Raw genomic sequence first — 26,464 nt, 5'->3', positions numbered from 1 at the left:
CCCTGCAAGATGATTTTCATGCAACACAAACATGAAAAGGTCTGAAGGTTGGAAAATCACATTTGTATAACCAGCCTCCGGTCTCCTTTGTAAAGCATTCGACACAGGTTGTCTTTCAAATGCATAATAAAATAAGAGCATCAAAGGCAGCAAATGTTTAACTTAGTCTTGTTAGTGTAAGAAATGACACAGAGGAGTAGGGAACAGAGAAACAGGAGATGTTTAAGATCATATTCTTTTTTCTTTTTTTGTCTCTTTCACTTAGTTTATACATTTAAAACATTTAAAAAATGTATTGAATAAGAAAATGTATTTTCTTTTATTTTGAAGGTTTTTCCTTTCTCTTTAGGGTTTACCTATTTTTGATACTGTTCTCCAAATACAGTCCTGTATCTTTTGTATCATCCGTTTCAAATCTGTGAACATGAATGTAGTTTTGTGGTTATTTCCTGTAACTTGAGATGAGCATTGACACAACGATGTGCTGAATGTATAATATTTCTTTGGCTGAATAATACATATTTGAAACAGAAACTACACAGAGGGAATTAAAAGTGAACATTTATATGGAATTATTGAACTAATTCCTATCTATTAGTATATACAAGTATTCAAATATATTCAAACTCTATATGTTCGTCTGTCCTTCTCATGTGAGGTAATACTACACACCAGGCCTCAGGTCACAGTCAGTGTCTTCGTCTCTCTTCGGAGTCAAGATTAAGTGCACTTTGCCTTAAATCAGTAACAGATGATATCAACAGAAGGAGTCGACTAGGATTTGAGGAGCCATCAATGTTTACTGCTGGCCCTGTTTAGGATAAATACCCGGAGAGAAAGAATAGATGGTGACTGCTGTGACTACATCTCTGTAATCCTTCTATGCTCATCCTCTGTTCTCCTTGGCCAAGCTCCAATAAACCTACAGCGTAAGACATCAAGTCGGTCTCCTGCAGCTTCTTTGGTTCCCAGTACTCTGCTCATAAAGATTTATTTAACAAAACATTGGCAACAGATTTGACCACTTTGGGTCAGCAGATAAACAAGCTGAAAACATTATCTTATTATGATCTTATTAAGGTTCTTATGAATATACATGTTGGCTAACAGTGGCCTAATTACACATCCAGCAAACATGTAGCAACGATAGACAGTATAAAACATGGACGTAGTCTCTGTGACGTCACCCATAGGTTCCTGAAGACTCGCTGTGAAGCTCCATGTGGGTGACGACTACGCCTAGCCCCTGACTAATCCAAAAATGGTTGATCACAGCAAGAGGCTATGAAGGCACCAACCTGTCACTCCAAGGGACCATGCCCTAAATGATGCATAACTTTAAGCCTCAATATAATTTACGTAATTAAGTAGTAGCGAGTAATCTAATTTTTTGTATCAGATTGTAAACATGTTTATTTGGGCTGTAAAGTTGGGCATTTTAAAACGGGGGTCTATGGAGATTAATTCACTTTCGGAGGCAGTTTAAAGTGGCCATGCCGTTTTTGGCATTTTAGCGTTGGATTCTTTTTTTAGTGTTTAGCATTCATTTGGAGTCTTGTTTTTGTCCACCTGATGAACATAAGTCCAGTCGCTAACTTTGTCTGTCTGCCTCTCGGTGCCGGGTCGGTACGTGTACAGTGGGGTTTTTAGAGCTTTTTTTTTTTGCTGGAGCTGGAAACGACAGTGATGAGAGCCGTGAGAGTGAGTCAAAAATGTTGTGGACCATAAAACCAAAACAATTAACTAAAGGTGTTAAAAGGCTCCGTAGAGTTGTGGGTGATCATTCACATTACATACGGAATTATTAATATCGGATAATATAACATTTCCAACACCAGGATAATGTATTCCAGAAATAATCAAATGACTCAATAACACCTCAAGGTTTGCGTAACATTTAGCTCATCCAAGGTCATTTCTACCGAATATATGGCGATAACTCAAATATAAAGACATTTGAAATATGTTACGTTTCTCACCACCAGTGACAGAAAGTTACAGGGCACGGAGAGTTTATTTCGGGCTCAGTAGATCTATGCTGTGTTTGCCTGTGGAAGACATTTTTTATTCACCTCCTTTTAACTGGCTTACCCAGGCACTCTGCTGACACTGTTCATTTCCCTGATGAAGGGGGCGGGTGAACTCTCTGCCTTTCATCTGACATGTTCAGCACTTGTAATGCCCTGCTCTAACATGCAAATATTTCCATGATTATGATTAAACAACAGATACAAGAAGGGGTGAAGTCGTCTAAGCCCCTTGCCATTGTTCACGCTATTTCCTCATTACTGTCATTGAGATCTTCATATAGAAAAGTAAGAGAATTGTCTCAGCTCCGTTTCACGTCTCTTTTATATTCCCTTTCACTTTTCTCTCTCTCGGTCAGCACACAAGAGCACAATTTTGCCATTCACTTTCTCTCTTTCTCACCCACCTGATGATGTGGAAGATGGCTGATATCAGCAGCTCGTTGTAGATGGCCACAGCCATATAACGTGGCTCGTGGAACGCCGAGGGTACGGTGCGGACTGCGTAGCAGAGGTACACCCCCCACAGCAGGAACAGGAACTCCGCTAGGACACAAAAAACAAACAACAAAAAGGTCACAAGGTGAAGATAGATTCAGAGTCTTTAGAGGCTTTAATTAAATTATTTTCCTAATTAGGTTTAGTGTCTTTAAGTGAGTCTTTGTATACCCCGCAAGCTAAGACAAGCCTATATAATCCAAAAAGTACTGTAGCCGTTTCTTTTTCTAAATACAGAATGCCTCCCTTGACTTTGGAAACTATTGTCTCTTCACAAAGTACCAAACTAAAGCTTTAAAGTAATAGTTTATCCTTTTGGAAAGCACAATAATTAGCTTTCTTTCTGAGGGTGAGATGAGAAGATCGATACGATCTCATGTCTCTGAGTTAAATACAAAGCTGGAGCTGGGAGGCGATTAGCTTAGCCTAGCGTAAAGACGGGAAACAGCTAGCCTGGCTCTCTAAAGTAACTAAATACGCCCACCAGCACCTCTAAAGCCCACTAATTAAAAAGCTGCATCTCCTTTGTTTAATCCATACACAAACAGAAATGTAAAAACAAGAAATGTTGGTATTAGAATGATTAATCTGTTCACGCAGCTAATGGTTGGTGAGCACAGATTCTAGTACACTGTAGGGCTCAACAGGCACCATGGTAGCTCGCTCTGAAACTTCTCTTTTGTTATTTTAATTTTTCTGTTTGCGTATTGATTAAACAAATGAGTCGCAACATGTTTAAGGCCCTGCAAGCAAAAACATCACTTTTTCATGCTCTGGTCAATTTTGAGAGTTTGGGCTTCCATAACATTTCTTATTTCAGACATGCAAACATCCAAAATATACATTTAGGTTTTTGTTTTATTAACTTTTTCTATTTGCGTCTGTAGATTTCTCCTGAATTGACCAAATCATTATCATTACATAATGCCTAATTTGCCTATTTAGAGATACAATAAATAAAATAATTTTCTCAATGTAAGTAATCAACTGGGATGTTTGATGGTGATAACTGTTAGTTATATGTATACCCAATCACCTGTAGTGTCTGCAATTAAAGGTGCTGGGAGGCAGATTATTCTTTCCCTCTGGACGGAGCCAGGCGAGCTGTTTCCCCCTGTTCCTCGTGCTAACCTAAAGTAATCACCAGCTTCACACACACACTCTCAGAAAGAAGTTTTGCATCCTCTCAAAATGTTGAACTTTCCCTTTGAGCATTGATTTAGTCTAAACAATGTGTCACCTTCCTGCTATTGCCTTATCTCACAAGGTCACACAGCCCGACTGCAATTTACAGGGAAGATGTATTTAAAAAGCTGGCTGTCTTCGCCATCATTAATATGTTCCAGAATATACCTAGGTGCACAGAGAGCTCATTATCATCTTGTCAGTGTAATGACGTTTTAAAGATATTAAAAAATCAACAACAATTATTCAAAATGTGATGAAGAGGTTGCTGCAATTTGGAGGTTTGAAATGATGTCTTGAAGAAATCCAATAGATCTTGTATCTGCTGCTCTCTTGCCGAAAATAAAAAGTTGATGATTGTTTTATTGAAAGTGGAAAAAGTAAAATGTTTTCAAATTTAAAAAATGTATTTAGTTCTTATATACTGCATATAACAATTCCAAATGAGCATCACAGAGTCAGAGGGTTTCCTCAGATGGAAGCTATGTGAGCTATTTGTTTGCAGACAGAAAAGAGCAACAAGAGCTGTGCCAAGTACTGTGTTGGCATACGAGTCCATAAAGTCTTTACAGGGATTACAGAACATTAATATTCACGAATATGCCCAGTCTATAAATCATCACTAATTAGTTGGTACTTAGCCTATGAATTGGGATGCATGCAGAGCTGCTTGCAATTCCACCTAATGCAGATTAATTGTGGATTCAAATGAATTGCTTATTGTCGGCGTTATCAATACTGTTGTGCTTCGGCTCTGTTTTGCTCTGCATTACGAGACAAAACAGGATGATTTATTCATTTCTAGAACTACATGTGTACCCTTGTCAGCATTATAACAAAACAAGTAAAAACACAAAAAAAAAAAAAAAAGCAATTACATTCATTTCCACAAGCATCACATGCACTCTCAAAATCTCCTCCAAAGCAGCTTTGCAGGGAGCGTCCTGTCCTTCAGTGTAGCCTCAGCACACGGTGTGTTCTCATTGTCTGGCACAGTGAACAGCGGGGATCCCTCATTTCCTATATTTTCTTAAACACACACACACACACACGTGTAAAAACCCAAACGGGGGGATTGTTGTGCTCTACTTCTGTTTAAAGTGCTGCAATTCTGTCACACCGTCTCCTCCTCTGAAGATGCAGCGATCCCCCGTCGTGTCTCAAGAGTGTCCTTAGCTGTCCTCCCTTCACAAGCTCCCTCTTCTTCTCCTCTTCCTCTCAAGTCAAACCCCCCCCGCGACCTGGCTGGTGCAAACGCTTTCTGCATCGTTTCCCACATCCCTCCAAGCGTCATACTTCACAGGCTCCACTCTTCTTATTCCCCGCCACTTCCGTCTCCCTCCCTCTCTGTCTGCCTGTCGATCACTTTTCAGAGGCCAGCCGAGCTTCTCTCAGGGATCCATCCTTTGCCTCTTTCCAAACAGGATTAGTGTCAACCTGCTGTCAGACTGGCTTCAGTGAGGTGCCCATCACTGCCTCCTGCTTCAAGAGTCTGCCATTAGGAAGATACTGTAACGCACACACAAGGCCCTCTGGGTGCTCACCGGATATACGAGAGGAAGAACCTGCGACTTCTCACCGATGCAATCACTCCTAATGCTCGTTAGCTTGACAGTGTCATCGATCCGGCTCATTTTAGGGACTGTGTGGAGATTATTAGTCAGGGTCAGGAAAGGGGGAGGGTGATTTTCTTTTTCTTCTGATTGTTTTGGGAGAGCAGATCGGGGGTGAGGGGAGTGACATTCAGCTAGTGGCCAGTAGAACCAAAAGTACCTTTATGGAGCTACAAAAAACGAATTCTTAGAGTATGGTTCAGTGACATTTTACATGCAGCTTGGTTAGGTAGGTATATCATTTATGATCTATGGATGAATGTGAATCAACAGAAAGGGAAACAAGTGGTGTGAGTATAATAAAAAAGGCTGAGATGAAATATAGAAGAGAGCAGAACAGAGAATGGTCAGTCAACGCAACACGTTCACTTCAGATTGTGGTGAGTCGTCTGCTATCGTCCTTAGATTTGCTTTGATGTGTTTGATAATGTTCCATAATATATTATGGAGGTTATGTTTTCAGCTCATGAAACTTGGTGGAAGGGTGTATCATGGATCAAGGAAGAAACCATTAACATTTGGAGCGGATCCGAATCACGGTGCAGATACACAAATTATGTTTCTCTTTCGTTAACATTGCGAGACACTGTCGGTCATTTGTGCTGCGTTCATGTGCTGTCAGAATAATCGGGAAACTGGGAAAATTTCAACGCGGAAACAGATTTCAACGTGTTGTTTAAGAGCTCTGAGCAAAACCAAACACAACACATCTTCTTTGTAGCGTCCATGTTGTTTCCACAATACGACTTAAAGCTCATGAACTCACCACCGAAGGGACTGAGTGCCATTCTAGTTCTGTGATATATTATTGTCCAGGTAAAACTAGATAGGCAATATCCTCTGGGAAGTCCTGAGAGACATGCTTGTGGTGAATGGCTGTAAAAAAAGTAGATGAGGGACTTTACTTGGGGGCACCTCCTGCCCTCTGGAGGTGTTGTGCTTTAATACTGGTGGCAGCCCAAGACACTGCACGAGAGAAGTACTCCATCTTGTTTATCAGAGCCTCCTATTGTTAACTCAATACACAGCATCATCCATCATCCAGCATCAGGGAAAGGTGAATCACACAATGGTCACCATCATCAAAATTCACAACTGCATCCATCTAACCTCAAGTTCAGAGCAGAGGTTTTTCAAAACGCTCCTTTGAGGGCAGGGCAGTGAATGAGCTGACTTATTACAGAACGATCGTGTCTTCTGGTGAAGGGTACGACATGTTTTGGAGCATTTTGTGCATCTCTTAAATAGGCGGCTCTATTTATTTCCAACAAGAAACCCGCCAAAGCAGAGAAGTGTATCCCATCTATACAAGATTCTCCAGCCCATACCTGTTTATTTCTGTCTGACGTGATTTGTCACTTGAACAACAATGGATGCATTGTGCTTCAAAGACTTGCTGGAAATTTCAAGATGCAGTTAAATGACTTCGAACAGTCCTCTTTTATTTGTGTGCAATCCATTTGCCGTCAGTGCCATCAGCTTCCATATAGGAGAGGTAAAATTAATAAATGAGTCAGATATGGTGCAGCTACTGTGTTGAAAACTCAGTTCTGTGAGGTCGGAGAGCGTCTGTTTGCCTTCCTGTGTCCTCTACCTTTTGACCACGCTGGTATTGGAGCGTCAGGGACTTTAAACCCTCTCATGAAAACATTGCTCAAGTCAAACACTCCCCAGGGTGCCTTCAAGTTGCTCTTTAATGAGAGAGGCGCTCATAGAATACAAGATAGAAGCGTTGAAAACAGTTTTCATGAATGTTTCTCTACAGAATAATCACTGTCAGAGTCAAACAAACACAAAAGACTTGATGGGAAGTTGTTGTGTTCAGTGCCAAAGACTGATTCTTAGGAGATGTCCTTGAAGTCCTTACTGGAAGTAGACACATCTGGTTGTAGATGTTTGAAAGTTGAAGAATCACTTTTGATATCTAATAGTTCTTTAATTTGTTCTTTGTTTTTATTTATTATATTATTATATATGTTTGTTATTATGTCTGCAACCATGATATTTGTGCTGCTGCCTGTCTTCGCACTCTTGAAAAGAGATTTGTAACCTCATAAACCAGATAAAAAGAAAATGTATTTTGGACAAAATCGGCAAAAGAAAATGCAAATGAATGCTTGTTTCCATTCAATTCTGTTACGCTGTTATTAGGATAAGCAGTAACGTTAGGTGGCTCCAATTCCATTGCAGAAGAAGTGAGCGCAACAATATGATGTAATTAAAAGAGCACCAGCCGGACCTGAAACAATGACGACCAATGCGATGAGGAGTCTTTCTCATCTCTTCAGAGGAGCAGAAGTCCCAATGGACGTTGACGTCACATGCTTCATGTACGTCATCATTTATTCGCTAAATCTGTTTCCATTTTGCTTTTTACACCAACTGTTCTACCTCAGCCAAGTCTAAAAACGATGTTTTTGAATTTTCAGCTTTTCAAAACAGGTGGATGGAAACTTACCCAATGAGTCTTTTACTTCTGGTCGAATAATTGTAAAATTAAAAACTCATTTTTATTTTTAAAAGTTTAAGAAAATAAACGTTTTTGAAAAATGTGTTGAAAAATAAATAGTTTTCTAGCATTAACAACCAAAATGTTGGGAGGAACTGGAGGTACGAGGCACCTGACCCTGCATGCAGCTTTTCCCAAAGGTTTCTGAACTAAACTTAATCTTTAGCCTTTCCCAAGCAGCCTTCCCCAAAGCTATAAGCTCCTTACAGTTAAGTGGCACGTAGGACCAAACATTTCCTCACTCGTAGCTTGTCCTAAAGAAAGAAATCAGTGCACATCGGGGTACATGTAAATACAGAACACACGCTTACCGACAGCCATCATGTAGTCCCATCGATCCAGCAGACACATGCTGAACTGCAGCCCCTCCGGTGTGAGGCCGGCGGCGATCAGAGCCTGGCTCAGCTCGGGGTTCTGGCACATGGCGGACGTCCAGGCCACCAGGAACCAAAGCACCACCAGCAGGATCACCACCAACAGCCGCAGGACCCGCCAGCTGGTCATGTAAGGCGTTCTCTGGGCCGTGCGGGACAGGAACACCTTTAACACCCTGGGGAGGGGGCGAGGAAGGAGGAGGAGGAGGACAACAGTAGCCTGAATACTTGAGAGTGCTGGATGAAATCGTGATGAGCAGTGTGAGTGAGTCAGAGATTCTCTCCCTGCGATTGACAACTCACGCCCCCGGCTGTTGCTCTTACTAACATGCACACTTGAATTCAACGTTCAGGGTGAAAAAGGCACCGTTATTTCATATCATTCATGTTCATTTAATTCATCTTGTACTATCTCCTGTGCTGAAAAGAGAAATGAACGGAGGGCAGGAATATGTCTGAGAGGAGAGCAAGGTTACAGATTTATTTGGTTTTTACTATCCAGATTCAACAACTTGAAATGTTGGGTAATACTTTCTATAAAGCCCATGCCTGTAATGCATTATAAACATACTTATAATGCATTATAATCTGCTTATAGCACTGTATAATTGTAGTTATAAGCACTTATACATATTCTCTTTACAACAATAATCATAACACATTATGAAGCGTTTTAGACTTATAAGGTCAAGCATCATAATACTTCATACTTGCTCCCACTGGAAGAATCATAGTCTTTCCCATTGTCGTCATACATTACAAACTTTTCATAATTCATTATTATCACAGCAATTATGAAGTATTAGGATACTTGACCTTATTATAAAATGCTTTATAATGTGTTAGATGTATTATTATGAGTTGTGCTTATAACTATAATTAACCAGTGCTGATTATCGTTCATAATAAGTATGTTTATAATGCATTATAGACATGAGCGTCAAAGAAAGTGTTGCCCAATGTTATTATGGGAGTCAGTTTTTTGTTTTTTCGCTTGGAGATGTTTAAAAAGATGCGATTAGAATAAACACATTAGACTGAATGCATGCAGACTGAGTCAGTTTATTCATAAGTAGCATAGTATCTTGCACTGCATGCACACAAGACAACAGCGCTTTTGTAAAGATAATTAAAAATGCAACACATCAGCCAGAATAGTTTTAAATTGATCCGATGCTTGATAAGGAGAGCTATGTGGAGACAAAGACAGCATGTAGTTTTATAAATATCACCATCCAGACAAACAAACAGTCTCTCCTCTGTTTACGATCGTCCCTGCGCTGCGCTCATCTGCTATCACCCAACATGACTGTGACAAATCTATCTTATCTCTGATATATTCAGTGGGACCGGGCTGTAAGAGCTTGGCCCCGGGGCACACTTCACACCCAGCAAGCTCGGGAAAAAATCTAATTGGTAATTTTGCCAAGGGAACACTCTGGCCGGCCTTTGGCCTCCTTCTACCGTCTCGGCAACGCTCGCTCGGAGCTGAAGAGCAAGAAGTGAGTCTGACTGAATAGATACTTCAGCAGGCAGACGCGGAGAGGCAGGGCCTGATGTGAAATTCAAATGTGCTTATAGACAGCATGTACATGTGTGAGTGCAGACTGAGAGGGGGCTGAATTATTGAAACTGAGAAAGGCTAACTCATAGGGCACGTAAATATCAAGAGAGGATGGGAAGAGAGGAAAGGGGAGGGGAGGGGAGGAGATGAAATAGGGAGAGAAAAGAAGAGGCAAGGAAAGAAGAGGAGTTAGGAAGAAGGGTGGGAAAAGGGGAGAGAAGATAGGACGAGAGAAAAGGAGATGAGGTGAGGAATGGAGAGGAGACAAGTAGAAGAGAGATGAGGAGACAAGTAGAAGAGAGATGAGGAGATAGAAGAAGGAGATGAGCAGAGACCAAATGAGATGAGGAGAGGAGACAAGGAGAGGAAATGAAAAGTGAAGAGAAGAAGGGAGATGGTGGGGGTAGGTTGTTTTGCTTTCACTTCTATAGATATGAATAATTCATAGGGAGGGGATACAACATACACGACATCTCATATTATGACGACCATTCTTTTGATTCCGATGCTTTCAGTTTAAATTGTAGCTCACCTGTACAGCTTGAGGATGACGGTGCCGTACAAGACGGAGAAACCCAAGAGGCGAACCCACCTCAGTAGGATACAGCGAAACACACCGGGGTGAAAGTACAGGATCATCACCTGCAGAGATGTACAGCAGCGTTAGACACACATTATATACATATAATTTTTTTGCAAGCAGCAAAACACACTTCCACTGCTGTCGCACTCCTCTCATATTCACACAGAAGGAATCAGAAACACAAATGAGTGAGAAGCAGAGCTGGAGGCAGGTTTGGCAGCGCAGATATCCAGAGCTCCCACTGGCATCTCTAAATATGTTGTTCATATATCAGCTGCCAGAACACATTAGACATGAGAGTTTGAAGGGTTAGTTTTCATCTCACTGTTGGTATTTAACAAGCTAACGCAAAGTGTGATTATCTGCATGTTCATTTGTATCTTCAGTGCATGGACGTGGTTTCAGTGTGTGCACATGTACGGCTCAGGTTATCATTTTTGCTCTCTGTGTGATTTAAAATCAAAAAAGAGAATTTGCGAGTAACTCATAAAATGTCAGCCTTTCATTTCCTGCTTTCAAACAGTCTCACATGTCAAGCTGTAAAGATCAGAGCTTCCATTTGTACTTCTATTACAGCTGCGATACATTTCATTAGTGTAGAGCTCAGCGGGGCGCCGCATGTCAAGTCTCCAGTGACCCGAGTGAAGCCGACGATCCGGTGCTGGGACTTTGAGCTCATTCCACTGAAGCAAAGAAGACCTGCCCGCTCACCTGATGGATAGACATCCTCCAGGATGTTAAAGCATGACTAAGTCCTGAGTCAGCCTCGTCATGCTGTTTAAATTTTCTCCGCATGAATTCACACAAAGCATACACAGTATCTCAATGTTGTTGATCTCAGAACCAACGCCTCAATTGATTGTTCCAGTCCACTGATGAATATAATCATCTTTATACCAGCTGGTACACATTTCATAGCACTGAGAGATGCTTCAAGTAAGCCAGCAACAGTTTAACCATGTAGGCGACACCACAAACATACTACGGAAGAAAACTTCACCTACACTTATTGTGAAATGACAAACAGTGGATCCCACAAGCAAGTATTTCATACTTACAGATTTATACAATTTTCATTTTTTTCTGTTAAAAGTCATAAAATGATACCTGCAACCTACGACAAGAATGAACACAGACACACATGCGATGTGATTACATACTCTGTCAATGCAAAGATACAAATAGACGTAAATTATGCTAATGACGCAAAATTCGATTAATTCGAGTCATTTGCGTATTTGTGCAAGTGTACATTTTTCAATTTAAGTGAGAACTCCGAGTGGAGCTGTGTCTCGACAGCCGGTCAGTGAATAAACTACAGTACATTCTGAAACCAAGCAGTTTAAAAGTTGTTTGCTTGTCATCTTGTGAACTGACCCGACAAAGCATGAATTTAGACTTTCTACAAATCAGCATCATGATGTAGTTATTTCGGCATCGTTTTGATCAGTTTATCGCAAATAAATCACAGCAAAATGTTTATTTTGGGTTCATACCTGCTGCAGTAAAACCAGATAGCCACGAGGAAGTAACCTCAGCGTGAATAACCACAAATGATCCTGCGATCAAACTCACGCTAGTATCTTGAGGCAAAAAGCTCTGTGATAGTCTGGCAACCTGTCCACATTGTTCCCCGCATCTCGCCCAATGAGAGCTGTGTTGGCATCCAATATAGTGGGATCTTATTGATATTGTTGGATGTTTGCTTTACAAAATCCATCAACTGGAGGTTACGACATGCCCTCAGACAGAATATTGTATATCATTACAGATGCATCCCAGAGGAGCACAGGCAATGATTCATCTCAGCTCTAAGGATGCCTTGGCATTGGAGAGACGGCAGCTATCCAGAGTAATTAAGCTTAAGCATCAACAGCACCTGTAAACTATTTTCCTCTGAAAAGAAGTAGAACATCTGTGGCAAACTCAACAAAAAAAAAACACAGCCAACCCTCAGGCTGTAGCAGTATGGCTGTAAGATGTGTTCAAAGAAAAGGGAAACCAGTGTGTAATTGGGAATATGCATAAAAGGTGTATACTTTATGTGACCTCCAACAGAAATGCATAGTACAAAGACAGAATGATAAAATAATAATATAAAACAGCTATTCAGAAATTACAATTGAAGTAGATTCTCAAGATGACAGATAGTGATGATGTACTGAAGTAATGTCAGAGTAACATCAGCAATTAACTCATCTACAGCTTGCTTTGTGCTTCTATCATCACAATCGTGCAATATTTGTTTGTATAATGTAATGCAAAACTGACAAGATCGGTTTCATCCATTCTACCAAAACGTGTCTCGGTGTGCAATTAAACTGTCACTGCGTCCCTATTTTTAGCCTTCAGTCTGTCCACTCTCAGTTCAGCTATGGTACACCGACGTTTCTCTCACCTCCTGATTAATAATTTGTCACACAGCGTTAAAAGCTACAGTTCCCTTCCGTCCACAATCCTCATCAAAACCTCACATTCCCAAACTCCGTCATTAGTATGCTGGTCGTAAGAGAGCGGGGAGCCAAGTCCATTTCATACCCAAGAACAGGACATATAGCTGTTCCTTTGTAAGGCTCCACCCCTGACTGTGGCTCACTGTTGCAGCTCAGGATCTGATCAATTATAATATAGTATTAAAATAAATAGTTTCATATAATTTTTTTAAAGAAATTGCAGCCAAAAATGGATCCATCCATCTTTCAGACAAAGACTCTTTTTTTTCAATTACAGTGATTATGTGGAAGAAAGCCTTGCCATGACTCAAAGCTTGAATACCAATAATGTGCTTTACTGAAAGAATACTTATTTCAAAGGAATGGAAAAACATTTGGGGAAATATGGTTACAGGCTTTCTTCCAATGAGTTAGGTGAGAATCATATATCAGTTTCATGTCCGTGCAATTACGGAGCTAGAACCAGGAAGTGATTAGCTTAGCAGGAAGATTTGAATAACAGCTAGCTGGCTCTGTCCAAAAGTAAAAAACCTTTGATTACCAAGATCTAGAAAGCTCATTATTTAACTTGTTAATGATAGTATTTTTATTTATACACAGACAGATATATATATATATATATATATATATATATATATATATATATATATATATATATATATATATATATATATATATATATATATATAACAGCGTTATGGGGAGTCATACTATATGCTATAACTAATTCGTAGCTAACAACAATTGGGCGGAGTGACTGTATGCAGCTCCCGGAGACTTGTTGTTTGTGAGGTTGCCATGTTTAGCACTATACCAACTGTATCTGGCAACCCAAAGGGAGGTGCTCTGCTGTCTGATAGACTGTTGTTTGTCAAGAAATAGTTACAGAGCATAACTGCACCTAAAACAAATTAGCATTTACATGTCAGTGTTTGCATGAATTAAACAAACAAGGTACAATGTGTTCGTCAGTTTAAGAAACATTGGGAGCAAATACATTTTTATTGGACAGAGCCAAGCTAACTGTTTCCCCCTCTTTCCAATCTTTATGCTAACTTTGTCGTGGCTCCATTTACACTTATTTGCACAATATTCAATCTCCTTCTGGCTCTTTTTTGGTCTCTACCAAATCCTGAGGGGAATATCTGGATCTAAAGCTCCTAAATGCTCCACTATGTTCACCAGCGAGTCGCTAACGTTGACTGTCTCTGTGTGTTTGCAGTGTTGCCAGGTGGGAAATGTTAAATTATCATATAAGAGGCCAAATTATCGTATTTGGATGAAAATTATCGTACTTGGATGAAAAGTATCGTACTTGAGTCATAACCACGAGAACAAATAGGCGTAAATGTGTCATTTTACAAAACATATATTTAAACAACTTTTTGACACCAACATATCTACCAACCTTTAAGTAAGCTGATGCTGTGATGCGTGGACGAGGGTATGTGTCCATAAGTCAATCAGACTCATCATTTTTCTCAATCTCTACTATTATTTCACATGGATGCAGCAGATTAGCGATCTCTCCAGAAAACTCGTTACAAATGAGCGTCAAGCGGCGGGAGAGAGAACGATCGCAAAGCATGATTGGCTGGAAAGAGGTTGCGTTAGAACAGGCTTAGTAGAAATGTTTGCCGTCCAGAAATAAAGACAGCACAGACTAAAACCAACAACTAATCGTAAGCGTCACAAAAAGGTCAAATGATTGTTTATTAAGTCACTTTTAGCATTATTGATCAACTGTTAGTGCTAAATCAAATAATCGAGCAAACGAATACACAAAGAAATAAAAGTTTAAAAAACAGATACAATAAACCAAATGTTTACAAGCCTTAAGAGTGCAACAAATCACCAGGCACTTACATCCTCCCTGGCACCTTCATCTCTTAACATCCAGCCTTCCTCTGGTCTACATAACGAACCCAAACAATAAATCTCCTCCACAAATACCGGCAAGAGGTAAAAGTAGGCCATGCTGTTTCTTACACCCACATACGTATATAAATGAAGAAATGCAAATCCATGCACAAATGCACAAACACACAATCACAGAAAATGTGAAGATTTAAAGCCACTCTTGCCCACACACACACACACACACGCATGTGCACACACGCACACACACACACACACGGATAGGCAGACAAACACACCCTTTCTGCAGTGCGACCCATGTGGACTACAAAGTCACAGGGGAATGCACAATAAAAACCTACATTTTTATATCGCCCAGAAGAGAAGGTGGCCCTCCTGGTTTGCATCCAACCTCCCAGGCCTCCTCCATCAATTAATCAGCAGATGTATTTTTAAAACAAGTTGTGCTAGAACTTGATGGACTGTTTAAAAATGCATCGAGCAGAGCAGAGTAGCTGCGCCAAGCTTAGCCGAGGAGGCGTGTGGTGGCAGCAACAAAGAAACAGCAGCAGCAACAAACAGTAAGACTGCGGGAGAGGAGACAGACACAAAGGTGAAGCGGCTAGAGAACACGCAGAGGAGTAATGAAAGGAAGACATGCGGGGAGGGAAAAGGTAGAGACAGGCAGACAAGGTGCTGAGAAGTGCAGAGAGAAAAAGATGGAGACACAGCAGAACAAAGGGAGAAAAGACCCCAGAGTGTATCCAAGTGTGTGTGAACATAAGAGAGTGGCAGGATATTTTTGGGGAGCTATTTTTGGTACTTGATGGTTATCCTTTGGGTGAATGGGGGGCAGAAATATACACAAATAAGTGTGGGACAAACCTACAATACCTGCGGTGCTCTATCTGCTGCACCAAAACTACCAGGCGTTCTATTATAATGCAAATATATTTCCTACAATAACACTCCAGTAACTTTAGAGTGCGAACCAAAACCTTTATCCCAAGAGTCAGCCGAGCGCTCTGAAGCTTCTTCTTCGCAACAGATTTGTTTTTCCGTCTTAGAAATGGCTAACATCCAGCCATCAGGCCTTGTGTTTGAGGAGAGCAGTGGCTCACTGTTGGCAGTCTGTGCAAGTATTTGAAGGGAGTGAATTCCCCGGCTACGTCTGATCTCCCCGTTACATGGTGCTCAGGTTTCTTCCATCTGTTTCCCTGCTAAAGATGGGCTTCTGACGCGGCACTCCAGGTGCACTGTGGGCTGTGTGTTCACAATTGCAAATACACACCTATACAATGCACACTGGCACCTACCCACCTGGACCTGCTCACACATACAGACACAGAAAGGCTGGCAAAGGCACACGCACAATAAGACACACTCGTACTGTACATGCGCACACTAACTGTGACGTCCAACTCTTTGTTATTGCCGAGACAATGATCTGAAGTAAAGTACTGTCACAGCATCTAGCTGAGGTTTAAGAAGTAGGAAGCAGAATTTACTGCCTTATTTACATAGAAATGTATTTTATAATAAAAAGTTTTATTATTTTCTTCATTCATTTTCTTCATCATCGTCATCTACCGCTTATCTGGGGTCTGGTCGCACCAGCCCCAAACTTGCCTTTTCCTTTTTGGTAAACTTAAAATTCACACATTGACCTCTCCCTCATTTATAAGTTACAATTCTTAAGATTTTCATGAACTCAAATACCATTTTTTCTTATTCTGGGACCTGTAGTATCACATGCTGTTACCACCAGTAACCACTGATGCGCTACATCAAGACATTTCATCTTATATTATTATTTTATATTGTAGGGTGCCATTTCAGATGAGAACACAGACTTACTGGGAAGTAGAGCAGCAAAGCCCCGAACAAGATGGCTTCCAGTAGGATTAGACCAGATGTGCGGATGCTCTGTTAGTGGGGAAAGAGAAACAACGGAAAAAACATCAATCAATCGCTGACAGGAAAAATGTATTTATGGTTTGACGTGTTGAGGGAGGTTAAAGAATTATGGTCTGTCTTAAGTTATCAGGTCTTTGCTCAGCTTAGCGAATTAGCACCATGTTTTGAAATGCAACAACATGACAAACATGTCAAAAATAATGCATCTAATCCTGTTTGTTGACAGTAAACAGAGTATTGTGAGGAAGCTTCAGTTGCTTTGCCATTGCAGGCAAATGCAAATAATAAATCATTGGCTCTCTAAATGCAAACACAAAGCGGAGTTGGATGTATACTATATATATATATATATATATATATATATATATATATATATATATATATATATATACAGTATATGTAGAGAGAGAGAGTTATATTTAAATATATATATACAGTTTTATATACATATATATAGTTATATATTTGCCTTCCCCTGAAACAAGAATATAAGTGACACTAGCACCTTTTCTGAGTTGGCTTTAATTACCCACATTACCTCCTGGAGGATTTTCTAAGTTTTTTATGCAAATTCAAAGGGCTCCGGGGACATTTCTTGTGAACTGAAGAAATGTAGGAGATTTTGAGGCAACAACACAAAATGTCTATAAATAGCACACCGGATTCAACTCAACTTTCCCCGAGGAGGGGTTGTAATTACCCTACACCGTGAGGAGCTCATATTTATTTCACTTTATTCTATTAGCAGAGATATTGTGCAACAACTTTGCTGCAAATCCTTGTGAATTAAAATTGAGGGCTCAGGTATATTTGTGGAGAGTGTTTACTATGCCAATATTCATTAAGAGTTATAACGGATAAGATGGATTGTCTTTCATTTGGCCCTGTAAAATGCATGTGGTATCAGACACAGATATACAGAAAATTAACATTTTTATATCATACTTATATCTTACTCACTGAAATCCAGTGACTGTTAAATCCACGTAGCCCTTTGATAGAGGGCAACCTTGTGGGAAAATAGAACTGCTGAAAGTCGTCTAATTTTACAACCATTTACTGAGTGAGCCAATGCACGGGCAGATTGTTTGCCTTTCATCTGTAATTAAGTCTGGTGTAATATGTTGGATGTTGGATTGTTTGCAGCTTTTAGCACTTATCAAGCTCAGTGGGTGAGCGACTGCAAAAAGGTTGTCTGTAATTAATCTCAGCTTTCACCTAAATAGGTACAGATATTGTGCAGGCATAAAACTCCAGCTACTGGCCTTAGCTAGTAATTAAAAGAGCATTTTGGGGATTTAATATTGCATTCTCATAACGTTTAGGAATCATGAATGACAAAAAAAAAGCCATCCAAGCAGCAGAGGATGAGATTTTCTGACTTTTAATCTGGGCCAAGCCCCAAAAATGTGGGATCCTACAATTCCCATAATGCAGAATTCATGAAATATTTAGCCGCACTCAGCCCCCCAAAAGGATGTGATGTCATGCTTATAACGTGGGTAATAAATACACATTGAGCAGAGCGATCACAAACAAAGTAGTCTGGTAATGTGATATTGTACTAATGGGAGGGAATAACGACCTTTACATTTCCAAACACAGCTCCTTCATGTTTCTATTGGCAGACTGTGCACCTGCACATGGCTAAAGTTGAACAAAGGTAGTCCATGTAGTGCTGCCAAACCATTAGACCCTCTTTGCCGGGTTAGTCCTTCAAACTTCACAGCCATCTGTTTAAAATGCAGACTTTCTGTTACAAACTGTACCTCCCCAATCTAAGACAATCACTAGACTTAAAACTCCCTCCAGAGCCACAGAGGACGTTGTATAACCATTTTGACAGGCTCACCAGCATCACTCCTGATTAGTATCCTTAAGGTCCAGCACTCCACCTCGGTGTCCACTCACCTTCTTCCTCCTGAAGTGGTAGACCACCACCATGCCGGCCAGGTCCAGCACCATGCACAGACCCTGGAATGAGGCCACAGCGAGCCGCAGAGCACCGTCCTCCTGCACCAGGCAGGGTGTGTCGTCCCGGCAGTAGGGGCAGCCCTCGCGGCACGGCAGGCACTTACTGGACACCTCCGAGGTCTCGTCTCTGTTAGAGCCCTGCTCCTTACCTGAGGACGTGAGAGACTTTAGTTGACAGATTTTTTTAAATCCTGGGTATACTAACACACTGTCAGTATGAAGAGTAGTTGCACTCTTCTAACAGATGAAAGACAGCATTTAAAAAATATTGTATCTCATCAAACTGGTCTAATTTACTACAGTGCTTTCAAGGATTATCAATGTAATTAATTTGGTTTAGCTGTCACACACTGGCTTCTCATTAAACACTCAGTTAATCAATTTGAAGGAGTAGAAATCATCAATTCAATAAATCACAAAGCCTTGGGGGTGATAATTACACGAATACAGCCTTTAATTAGGCAGATGAGGGAATAATGAAGGAGAGGATAAAATGCTGTGACACCGCTCCAATCATCACTCCGGTCTGCTTAATTGTTGTTATACCAGCATGTGTCATACTTGGATGTGGTTTATCAAATCTGTCCCTGGATTGCTTTTTTCAACCTCTTATATTCGAGAGTATTCATATTAGCATGACTGGATGTTTTCTGTTAAGCACCTTTTGAAACCTGAAATGTAATCAATTACATGTAAAGAAAAGGACAGGCAATGCCAAAAATATAATGTCTTCATTCAGGGACTGCTGCTGTGGCAGGATTGGGAGTCAATCTTTAGTGCAAATCCTCCATTTTCGCCACACATACACACAATGCAGCTCTTCTTGGGAATGATGTTTGATAAGCATGTAATTCCTCTGTATGTCCCAGAGCTTATACAATATGCAAACACTGTGGTAAAGCCGTACAGAGCTGCAGTACAGCTTGATTGCAAGAGAACGTGAGAAAAGTAATCGCGTAATGATTAAACAAGTTAAGTGGGAATCGACTCAGACATAATAATAGACATTATAAACAATTTATCAAGCAATCATGCAGTCACTGATGTAAGACATCACACAGAGAAGTTTTGTTTTTCCAGTTAGCCTCACTGTGTTTAAGGGTTTAGAAAAGAAAGGGTGACCGTGAAAACAGAATGACTTGTGATCCACCCTCTCACTGTCTTTCGCCTGTTTGCTGTGAATCCCAGTTAAGCTGTTTATCTTCTCTGGTATTCAAGCATTCACTGACTCACAGTGTGAGTTTAAATGGTGCCAGGATGCAACGTCATACAACTTACGTGTGATATCTTGTGAAAATCTTAGGTTTCAATTTCCGCTTGTTACATGCACACAGTCTTTTCAAAATAAACTTCCCTCTTCAAAGGAAACAACTTTAGGAAGGTTTAGGAAAAGATTGAGGTCTGGGTTAAAATAAGTACACAAGTGTCTAAGTAACGTGGCAAATAAGTTTGAGTTGAAATGCTTTACTTAAGTAGGGAAGTTACGTGTGGAATAAATCAATTCTGGTTTTCCACGGGACACGAATGGCGACCTTCTGTCTGAAAGTCTCATGTTTTTGGACCCATCCCTACCTCCACAATCACGTGGATTACATAAAAATTGATTTTATGGGATATATACCAATTACAGTCTGGGGTATACAGTAGCTACGAACAGTGTATGAGAACAATCTGTATCTGGTAAATATCTGTATTTGTAGTCTTTTTCTGCTGCTCTTTATACTCCTCATCCATGTATCTACAAGTTTAGCTGCAAAACCCCACCTGGAATTTTTCTTTTTTTTTAAAGTCCAAACTGAGTGTTAAAAGAAATAGCTGTGTACAGTAACTGTCAAAGGTCTGGGAGGAAATCAATAGTGCCAGGAGGTTAGTGGAATAATACAAGTAATAAATACATTAAATGAGAAGGTGCTGGACAAATATCTGGGAAGCTCCCTTGGCCCATTTTGAATGCACTTTTGAGATTGATGAATCTCTAATGTATGAATATTGAGTACCATGTTTTAGCGAACAGCCAAATATTTTACAAAAATGGTCGATTTTTTAGAATCTGTTCAGATCTGTGCATCTCTAAATAATGTACGGCTTTGTGATTATTGGAGGGGCGAAACTGCTCTTCTTTCAGACATCTGGGAACACAGTCTGCTCTCTGATTTGAGTGTAGAAGGTCAAATCATCATCATCATAATAAATGCTGGAAGGATAGAAACAAAGAGAGGAAGAGATGTTCCCAGTGATTCCACACATACTGTATGTTTGGGGTCAAGGGAAGGCAGCACCTCCATCACATTACCTTTGAAGGGATTGCTAGTCTTTCAAGCTGCTGTGGTTTTGTTGTGATGCATTTTTACAACTGTAGTTACACAATCTCCTCAATTTTAACTATTAAATTGAAAACTTTAAACTTGTGTTGCTTGTTTTTTGGTCTTTCATGTTTATTCTGTGGGTTTATGGCCTATACTCAGCTCAAGGACCATAATGCATGATCTAAGCTTGTTGTGCCCGCGAATGTCACAAGTGTCCAGAGTGACGGAACACCATCAGACAAATCACACGCAGGGATCCTGTCTGGCACATCCAATCTTTCAACTACAGAAGTCAGTGGCAAAAGTCAGGAAGTACAAACATCTGTACGGAGAAACCCGCACAGAGTATGAAAGATCCAAACATTTCCTTGTCATGATGCCACGTAAGTATTAGTGGTATTCTAGTTTCTGACCAATGTCATGAATAAAATCGCAGGATGCAAACAAACCAAAATAACTGAGACTGTTAGATCAACATGAAAAGTTGTTTTTGGACTTTAAACTGCGGAGTGGAAAGTGTATTATCTCAAGTAGGAAACCTCCCACTTAGCTCAGATTACAAATTAGTTAGCACCTGACAGCGACCTGGTCAGGGTGTAAAGCACTGGGAGTACAGTTACTGTGTGTTATGGCTGTTCAATGAATTGTGCAAACGTGAGTCAGTTTGACGTGTGCTTAGGGTTGATCGAGGATCTGTCTTGTTAATCTTACTGGACAAAATGTGTAAGATCACCAGCAGAAAGTGTGATTGTGACATTCAAGTCAAATGTCATGTTTCGTGAGGTTCCACTGCATATTTCAGAATAATTTCGTATTGCAGACTAGTGTTTCTCTCTTTTTCTGACATCTGTCCTTTTGGCCTGTTTCTAGGGAACAATACAACATCTGTTTCCAGTCTGGTCTGTGTTTTGGGATGCACGAGGACTATCAGACAGGTTCCAGTGGGGGAATTCAGGGTCACCAGCTACTGTGACCCAATCTGAGCAGCAGTGATTTTTAATGACGGGGTCGGCATGGGGTTTGGAAAATGAAGAGTCTCTTCACAGACGGAGCCGTTTGACTTCAGGCCTCATCACGCTGCATTACAATAAAGCTCCAGTTTAGCATATCATCCCCCTCGGGGTGCTGTATTGTTGGAGTCAGGGATGAAAACCACCGTAGTTGCTTGATTATCTCGCTCATCAGGGCCAAGCTTTCTGCCCGAGGACACTGCAGCGCTTTAAGTCAAGCTGTCAGACTATAGGCATTCAAATCCAAAGCACGAGCAGGCAGGTAAAGTTATGGATATACTTGAAAACTGCAAGAGTGAAAGGAGAAACATCAGTGGAGGAAAGGTCCAAAGTCATGTTGTGTGCACTTTAAAAAAAAGTTTGCAGCCAATATTCATTGTATCTGTCACATCTAAATCAAAATAAGGAAGTAAAGATGTATACGAATGATAAGTCAGATCTTTGTGAGGAGAAACTATTTCAAATGACCATTCACTAAACCCCTGTCTCGAACCAAACATAGCTTAGGAACCGTAAGCATTGGTCGGGTCTGGATGGTTGATTTGCAAAACTGTTGCAAGATGGTTATGACCAGGCATTGACATCGAATGGTTATGTTTAGGATAGGTGGCCAGACAGCGATTCTCGCAAGGATTTCCAACAGCTAATAAATAGTAGGCTATTAGTATTGTTTTTTTTTGGCCTTTACAAAAACAAAAATACAAAAGTGAAAGTGGAAGGAGTGTATTAAACAGCTTGTTTATCTGCTTTAACCTTTAACTGCTAACATTAGCATATCCGGCTAGCTAGCTTACAGTAGTAACATAGTGTTACTAGCTAACTGCGTTATGTTGTGCGGTTGCATGTTTTGTTAGAATAAGGACTTGGGACTGGAGCATCCACCCTGTGGGATCCAAAGAGATTAGAGTAATGTAAACAGATTTGTTCTGCTCTTCATTTGGTTTGGGGAGGTTTACGTTACACTCTACTAACTCCAGTGAAACTTGCCTCTCATCATCAAATCCTTTTCTCTTGTAAAAGTAAAGCATAGCCTACTGTTTAAACAATTAAAGCATAGCCTAAATCAAATGTGTTGATTGTCCAAATAAAACAAATTACATTTTAATTACATTTTTATCCATCACATTTGACCCTGCAATAAATGAACAATCCTTCATTGTCTTCTACAGGGTTCAGCTGGAAACATGTAAGAGCTTTAGCATTAGCATTAGCTTACACTAGATTGCTATAGCTGAAAAATACTAAGAATGTTAAATGGTCAATCTACCATTATGTGCCGTGTGAGAATAGAAAGCTTGTCAGGCGTAACAATAGGAGGCTAACTTAGGCTTGCGGTGCTTAATTACAGTCAATTAAAGTTTTGACAAATCCTTTATTCAAGTTTATTCCACCATCTTGTGTTCTCTGTCTATACAGCCACCTCATTATCCAACAGGTATGTGATTCAGAAGCCACCTGTGGCTCCCACTAGAGCTCAGAATAGAGACATAGTAGACGTTTCCACAATAAGAGCAGTCGAAATCCTTTGACTGAAGCTTGAGGCTTCATCACCTCACAGGCCTTAGGATACCCATTCAAAGACATAAGAAGAATATCAAACTAAATGTGTGGCTCTCAGCTAAAAAAAAGATGTTTGTTGTTTTTCATAAATCCCAAAAGCTTGCTTTTGAAAAATTCAAAGTTTTGTTCTGACAGTTCGCTGCAATATGTATTTTTATATCAGAGAGGGATTTGTAACCTACTTTTAAAGCCATTGAGCGCCACTCTGCTTGGATGGTAGAATCCTCTCCTGCATTGGCACTTGTACTTGTCCAACACAAATCCATGGCCGATGATGGGAGTGCACTGGAAGAAAAAATGCAGAGACAGACAGCGAGACATTAACACATAATTCACAGGAATATCACAGGAGTTAGTTGCACGGGTACAAAAGTGAAAAGCTGAAGAGGAAATACGTGAATGTGAAACAACGGAAGGAGGGGGATGATCAGGGGACTCAGCCAACGCAGCTTTGTTTTGGTTCTTGAATCCAAAAGCAAGTGGGAGTAAAATGATGAAATTCTTTCTGGTGTTTAGGACTTAAGCCTAAATAAGACACAGTAACAACACAATCTGTCTCCTACATTATCTGTTCTATTGTACTCTATATTCCTAATTCTAAGATTTAGTTGTTTAAAATTGAATATCTGAGGAAGTCACCTTAGGCTCTTGGAAATGGTTCATTATTTTCTGAAGTTGTACAGGCCAAATTCAAAAAAACACTCTGTAGATTAATTAAAAACAATTGTTAGCCACAGCCCTACAGTAATAAAGACAGCCAATTATATCATCTAGAAATGAAAGTGAACCACAATGGACGTCAAGTAAACATGAGGTCGAATTTTTAATCGTTGCAAAGACATAAACAGTGATTGTGTTGATTGTTCTCTTCACAGATTCATAAATATATATATATATATTTTTGCATTTATGGCTCTACAGAATGCTTTAAAATGATTAAATTTGATTTACAATTGCAGGAAAATCATCATTCATCATCATCAATCATTTATAATGTAAAAGACTACACACAGTGTTTCCCAGACTCTTCATCTTTCACTGAAATCAAAGAATTTGAATATCATGCAGGGTCTCGAGTTACAACAGATAAACAGAATATAGTACAGTTGTGTTTCCACTGCCGGCTGATGATTACGCTCCTCATCAGGCCCGATGCAGTGGTCTCAGTTAATGAACTTGTTTCAATCATGTTATCGAGTCTCCGACATCGTCGACATGCTTTTCTTCAGCGTGAAGCAGAAGATGCCCCAGTTATAAAAATGTGTGGTGTCAGGGGAAATCAGAGGGCTTCTCCAAGTAACAAGGAAACTAATTAATATCCAAATAAAGAATTAAGGGTTGTTTGCAGAATTTAAGCGCGTCTGCATAATTCCAGTTTGCATTGATAATTCTGGGAGCTACATGGGCTTACGCACCATCTGGAGCGAAAACACACTCAACGGCACCCAGAAACAGGCTCCAGTGTGGGTTCTCTACACTCCTGTGACTGCACATATCCCTGTACGAAAATAAAGCTGCAATAAATTTGACATGAACATTCATAAATAGTGCATTACATTGCATGCTTACAGTAAAAACAGTATATCTCCTCTGGGACGGCTGCTGTGGAGAACAGCGGGGCTATATTTAGCGAACACTTCATGAATCTGCGACAGTCACTAATAGAGTTTTTATTTTTTTCAAAGCAGGTTCTTGGTTTGACATGTTGGGAAATATGCATATTTGCTTTTCTTCTGAGCGTTAGATGAGAAAATCGATATAATTCTCATGTCTGCTGAATATGGAGATACATCTATAGCCTGGAGGCATGTAGCTTAGCGTAGCAAAAAGACTGGAAGCAGGGGGAACAGCGAGCCTGGCTCAAAGGCTGGTTCAATATTTAACAACTTTTTACAATTTTAAATTTTATTTGCGAATATATGAAACAAAATAAAATACATTGTTGCTTTAGAGGTGCTGTTTGGTGTATTATTAACATTATAGTTCTCACAACGACAAGGTTAATATGCTGATGTTTAGCAGGTATTCACCATGTTCACCTTTTTTAGCACTAAACACAAAGTACAGATTCTCTGGTGGCGCTAGAGGAAAAGTCAGGGTATCACTAAAGTAAGTGAGATACATCCTCACTATCAAATGATCCGATAGTTGTTGGAATATTTCAGTCAGGACTAAAGTGGTGATCAAAATGTCATCGCTAGCGTGACTAAAAATAGATCTGCAATAGATATTAGCATCTCATTGTCCCTAATGGAGGCAAAGCAGATTCACTATGTTTATGCAAATAAGGTAGATTCTCACATTATGTATGACCTAAATGTCCACAGTTGTCATGAATAGACAAAAACAATAGTGAGTCCTCAGAAAGCTTGGCACAAACATGACTGTAGGCGTTTTGCTTCAACTGTCCAAACATCATAATGTGGTGCTGCTGCAGCAAAATATGTAATTTCCATGCAGGCTCTCTCATTTGTTAAATCACAATTTGCATACAAATCATGAATTGGAACCCAGCATTATTATAATATATATATATTAATAATAAAAAACGAAATTGACAAATCTGTGCATGTGTGAGTATTTGTGGGTATTCTCTCTCAGGAGCATACTGGTGAAATTACAGTTAAGTCTACAAAACATAGGAAGGGGACACAGATTTGAGCTGCTGCTTGATAAAAATGTTATTCCTCCAAACGAGAATGAATCTGGTTCTTGGCCAGGATTTTTTCACCTCTCTGAGTGGAGGAGCAGGTGGTGAGCCGAGGATTCAGCCTCCCCGAGGGCCTCAAACACAGTCAGAGTCCAACTTTGAAACTTTCAACATCTGCTGTGCCGAAAAGATAATAGACGAAGATAGACAGATAGATGGATGGGTAGGTAGGTAGGTAGGTAGGTAGGTAGGTAGGTAGGTAGGTAGGTAGGTAGGTAGGTAGGTAGGTACGTACATACATAGATAGATAGATAGATAGATAGATAGATAGATAGATAGATAGATAGATAGATAGATAGATAGATAGATAGATAGATAGATAGA

General features: G+C 40.1%; 1 protein-coding gene across 1 annotated transcript in view; it reads right to left on the bottom strand.

The window, feature by feature from the left end:
- Positions 1 to 26,464, bottom strand: part of gpr158b (G protein-coupled receptor 158b) — a 60,797-nt gene that overhangs the window by 11,676 nt on the left and 22,657 nt on the right. The window contains exons 3-8 of the mRNA XM_029454265.1: positions 23,613 to 23,715; positions 18,492 to 18,703; positions 16,521 to 16,589; positions 10,303 to 10,412; positions 8,144 to 8,382; positions 2,435 to 2,573 (exon numbers count right to left, since the gene is read on the bottom strand). Of these exons, the coding sequence (XP_029310125.1) occupies positions 2,435 to 2,573; positions 8,144 to 8,382; positions 10,303 to 10,412; positions 16,521 to 16,589; positions 18,492 to 18,703; positions 23,613 to 23,715 (872 nt within the window). The remainder of the gene's footprint in view (positions 1 to 2,434; positions 2,574 to 8,143; positions 8,383 to 10,302; positions 10,413 to 16,520; positions 16,590 to 18,491; positions 18,704 to 23,612; positions 23,716 to 26,464) is intronic.

Source organism: Cottoperca gobio, chromosome 17, assembly GCF_900634415.1.
Source record: "Cottoperca gobio chromosome 17, fCotGob3.1, whole genome shotgun sequence".
Taxonomy (NCBI): domain Eukaryota; kingdom Metazoa; phylum Chordata; class Actinopteri; order Perciformes; family Bovichtidae; genus Cottoperca; species Cottoperca gobio.
The sequence above is the reverse complement of the archived record's forward strand: the minus strand, read 5'-3'. Positions and strand labels throughout refer to the sequence as shown.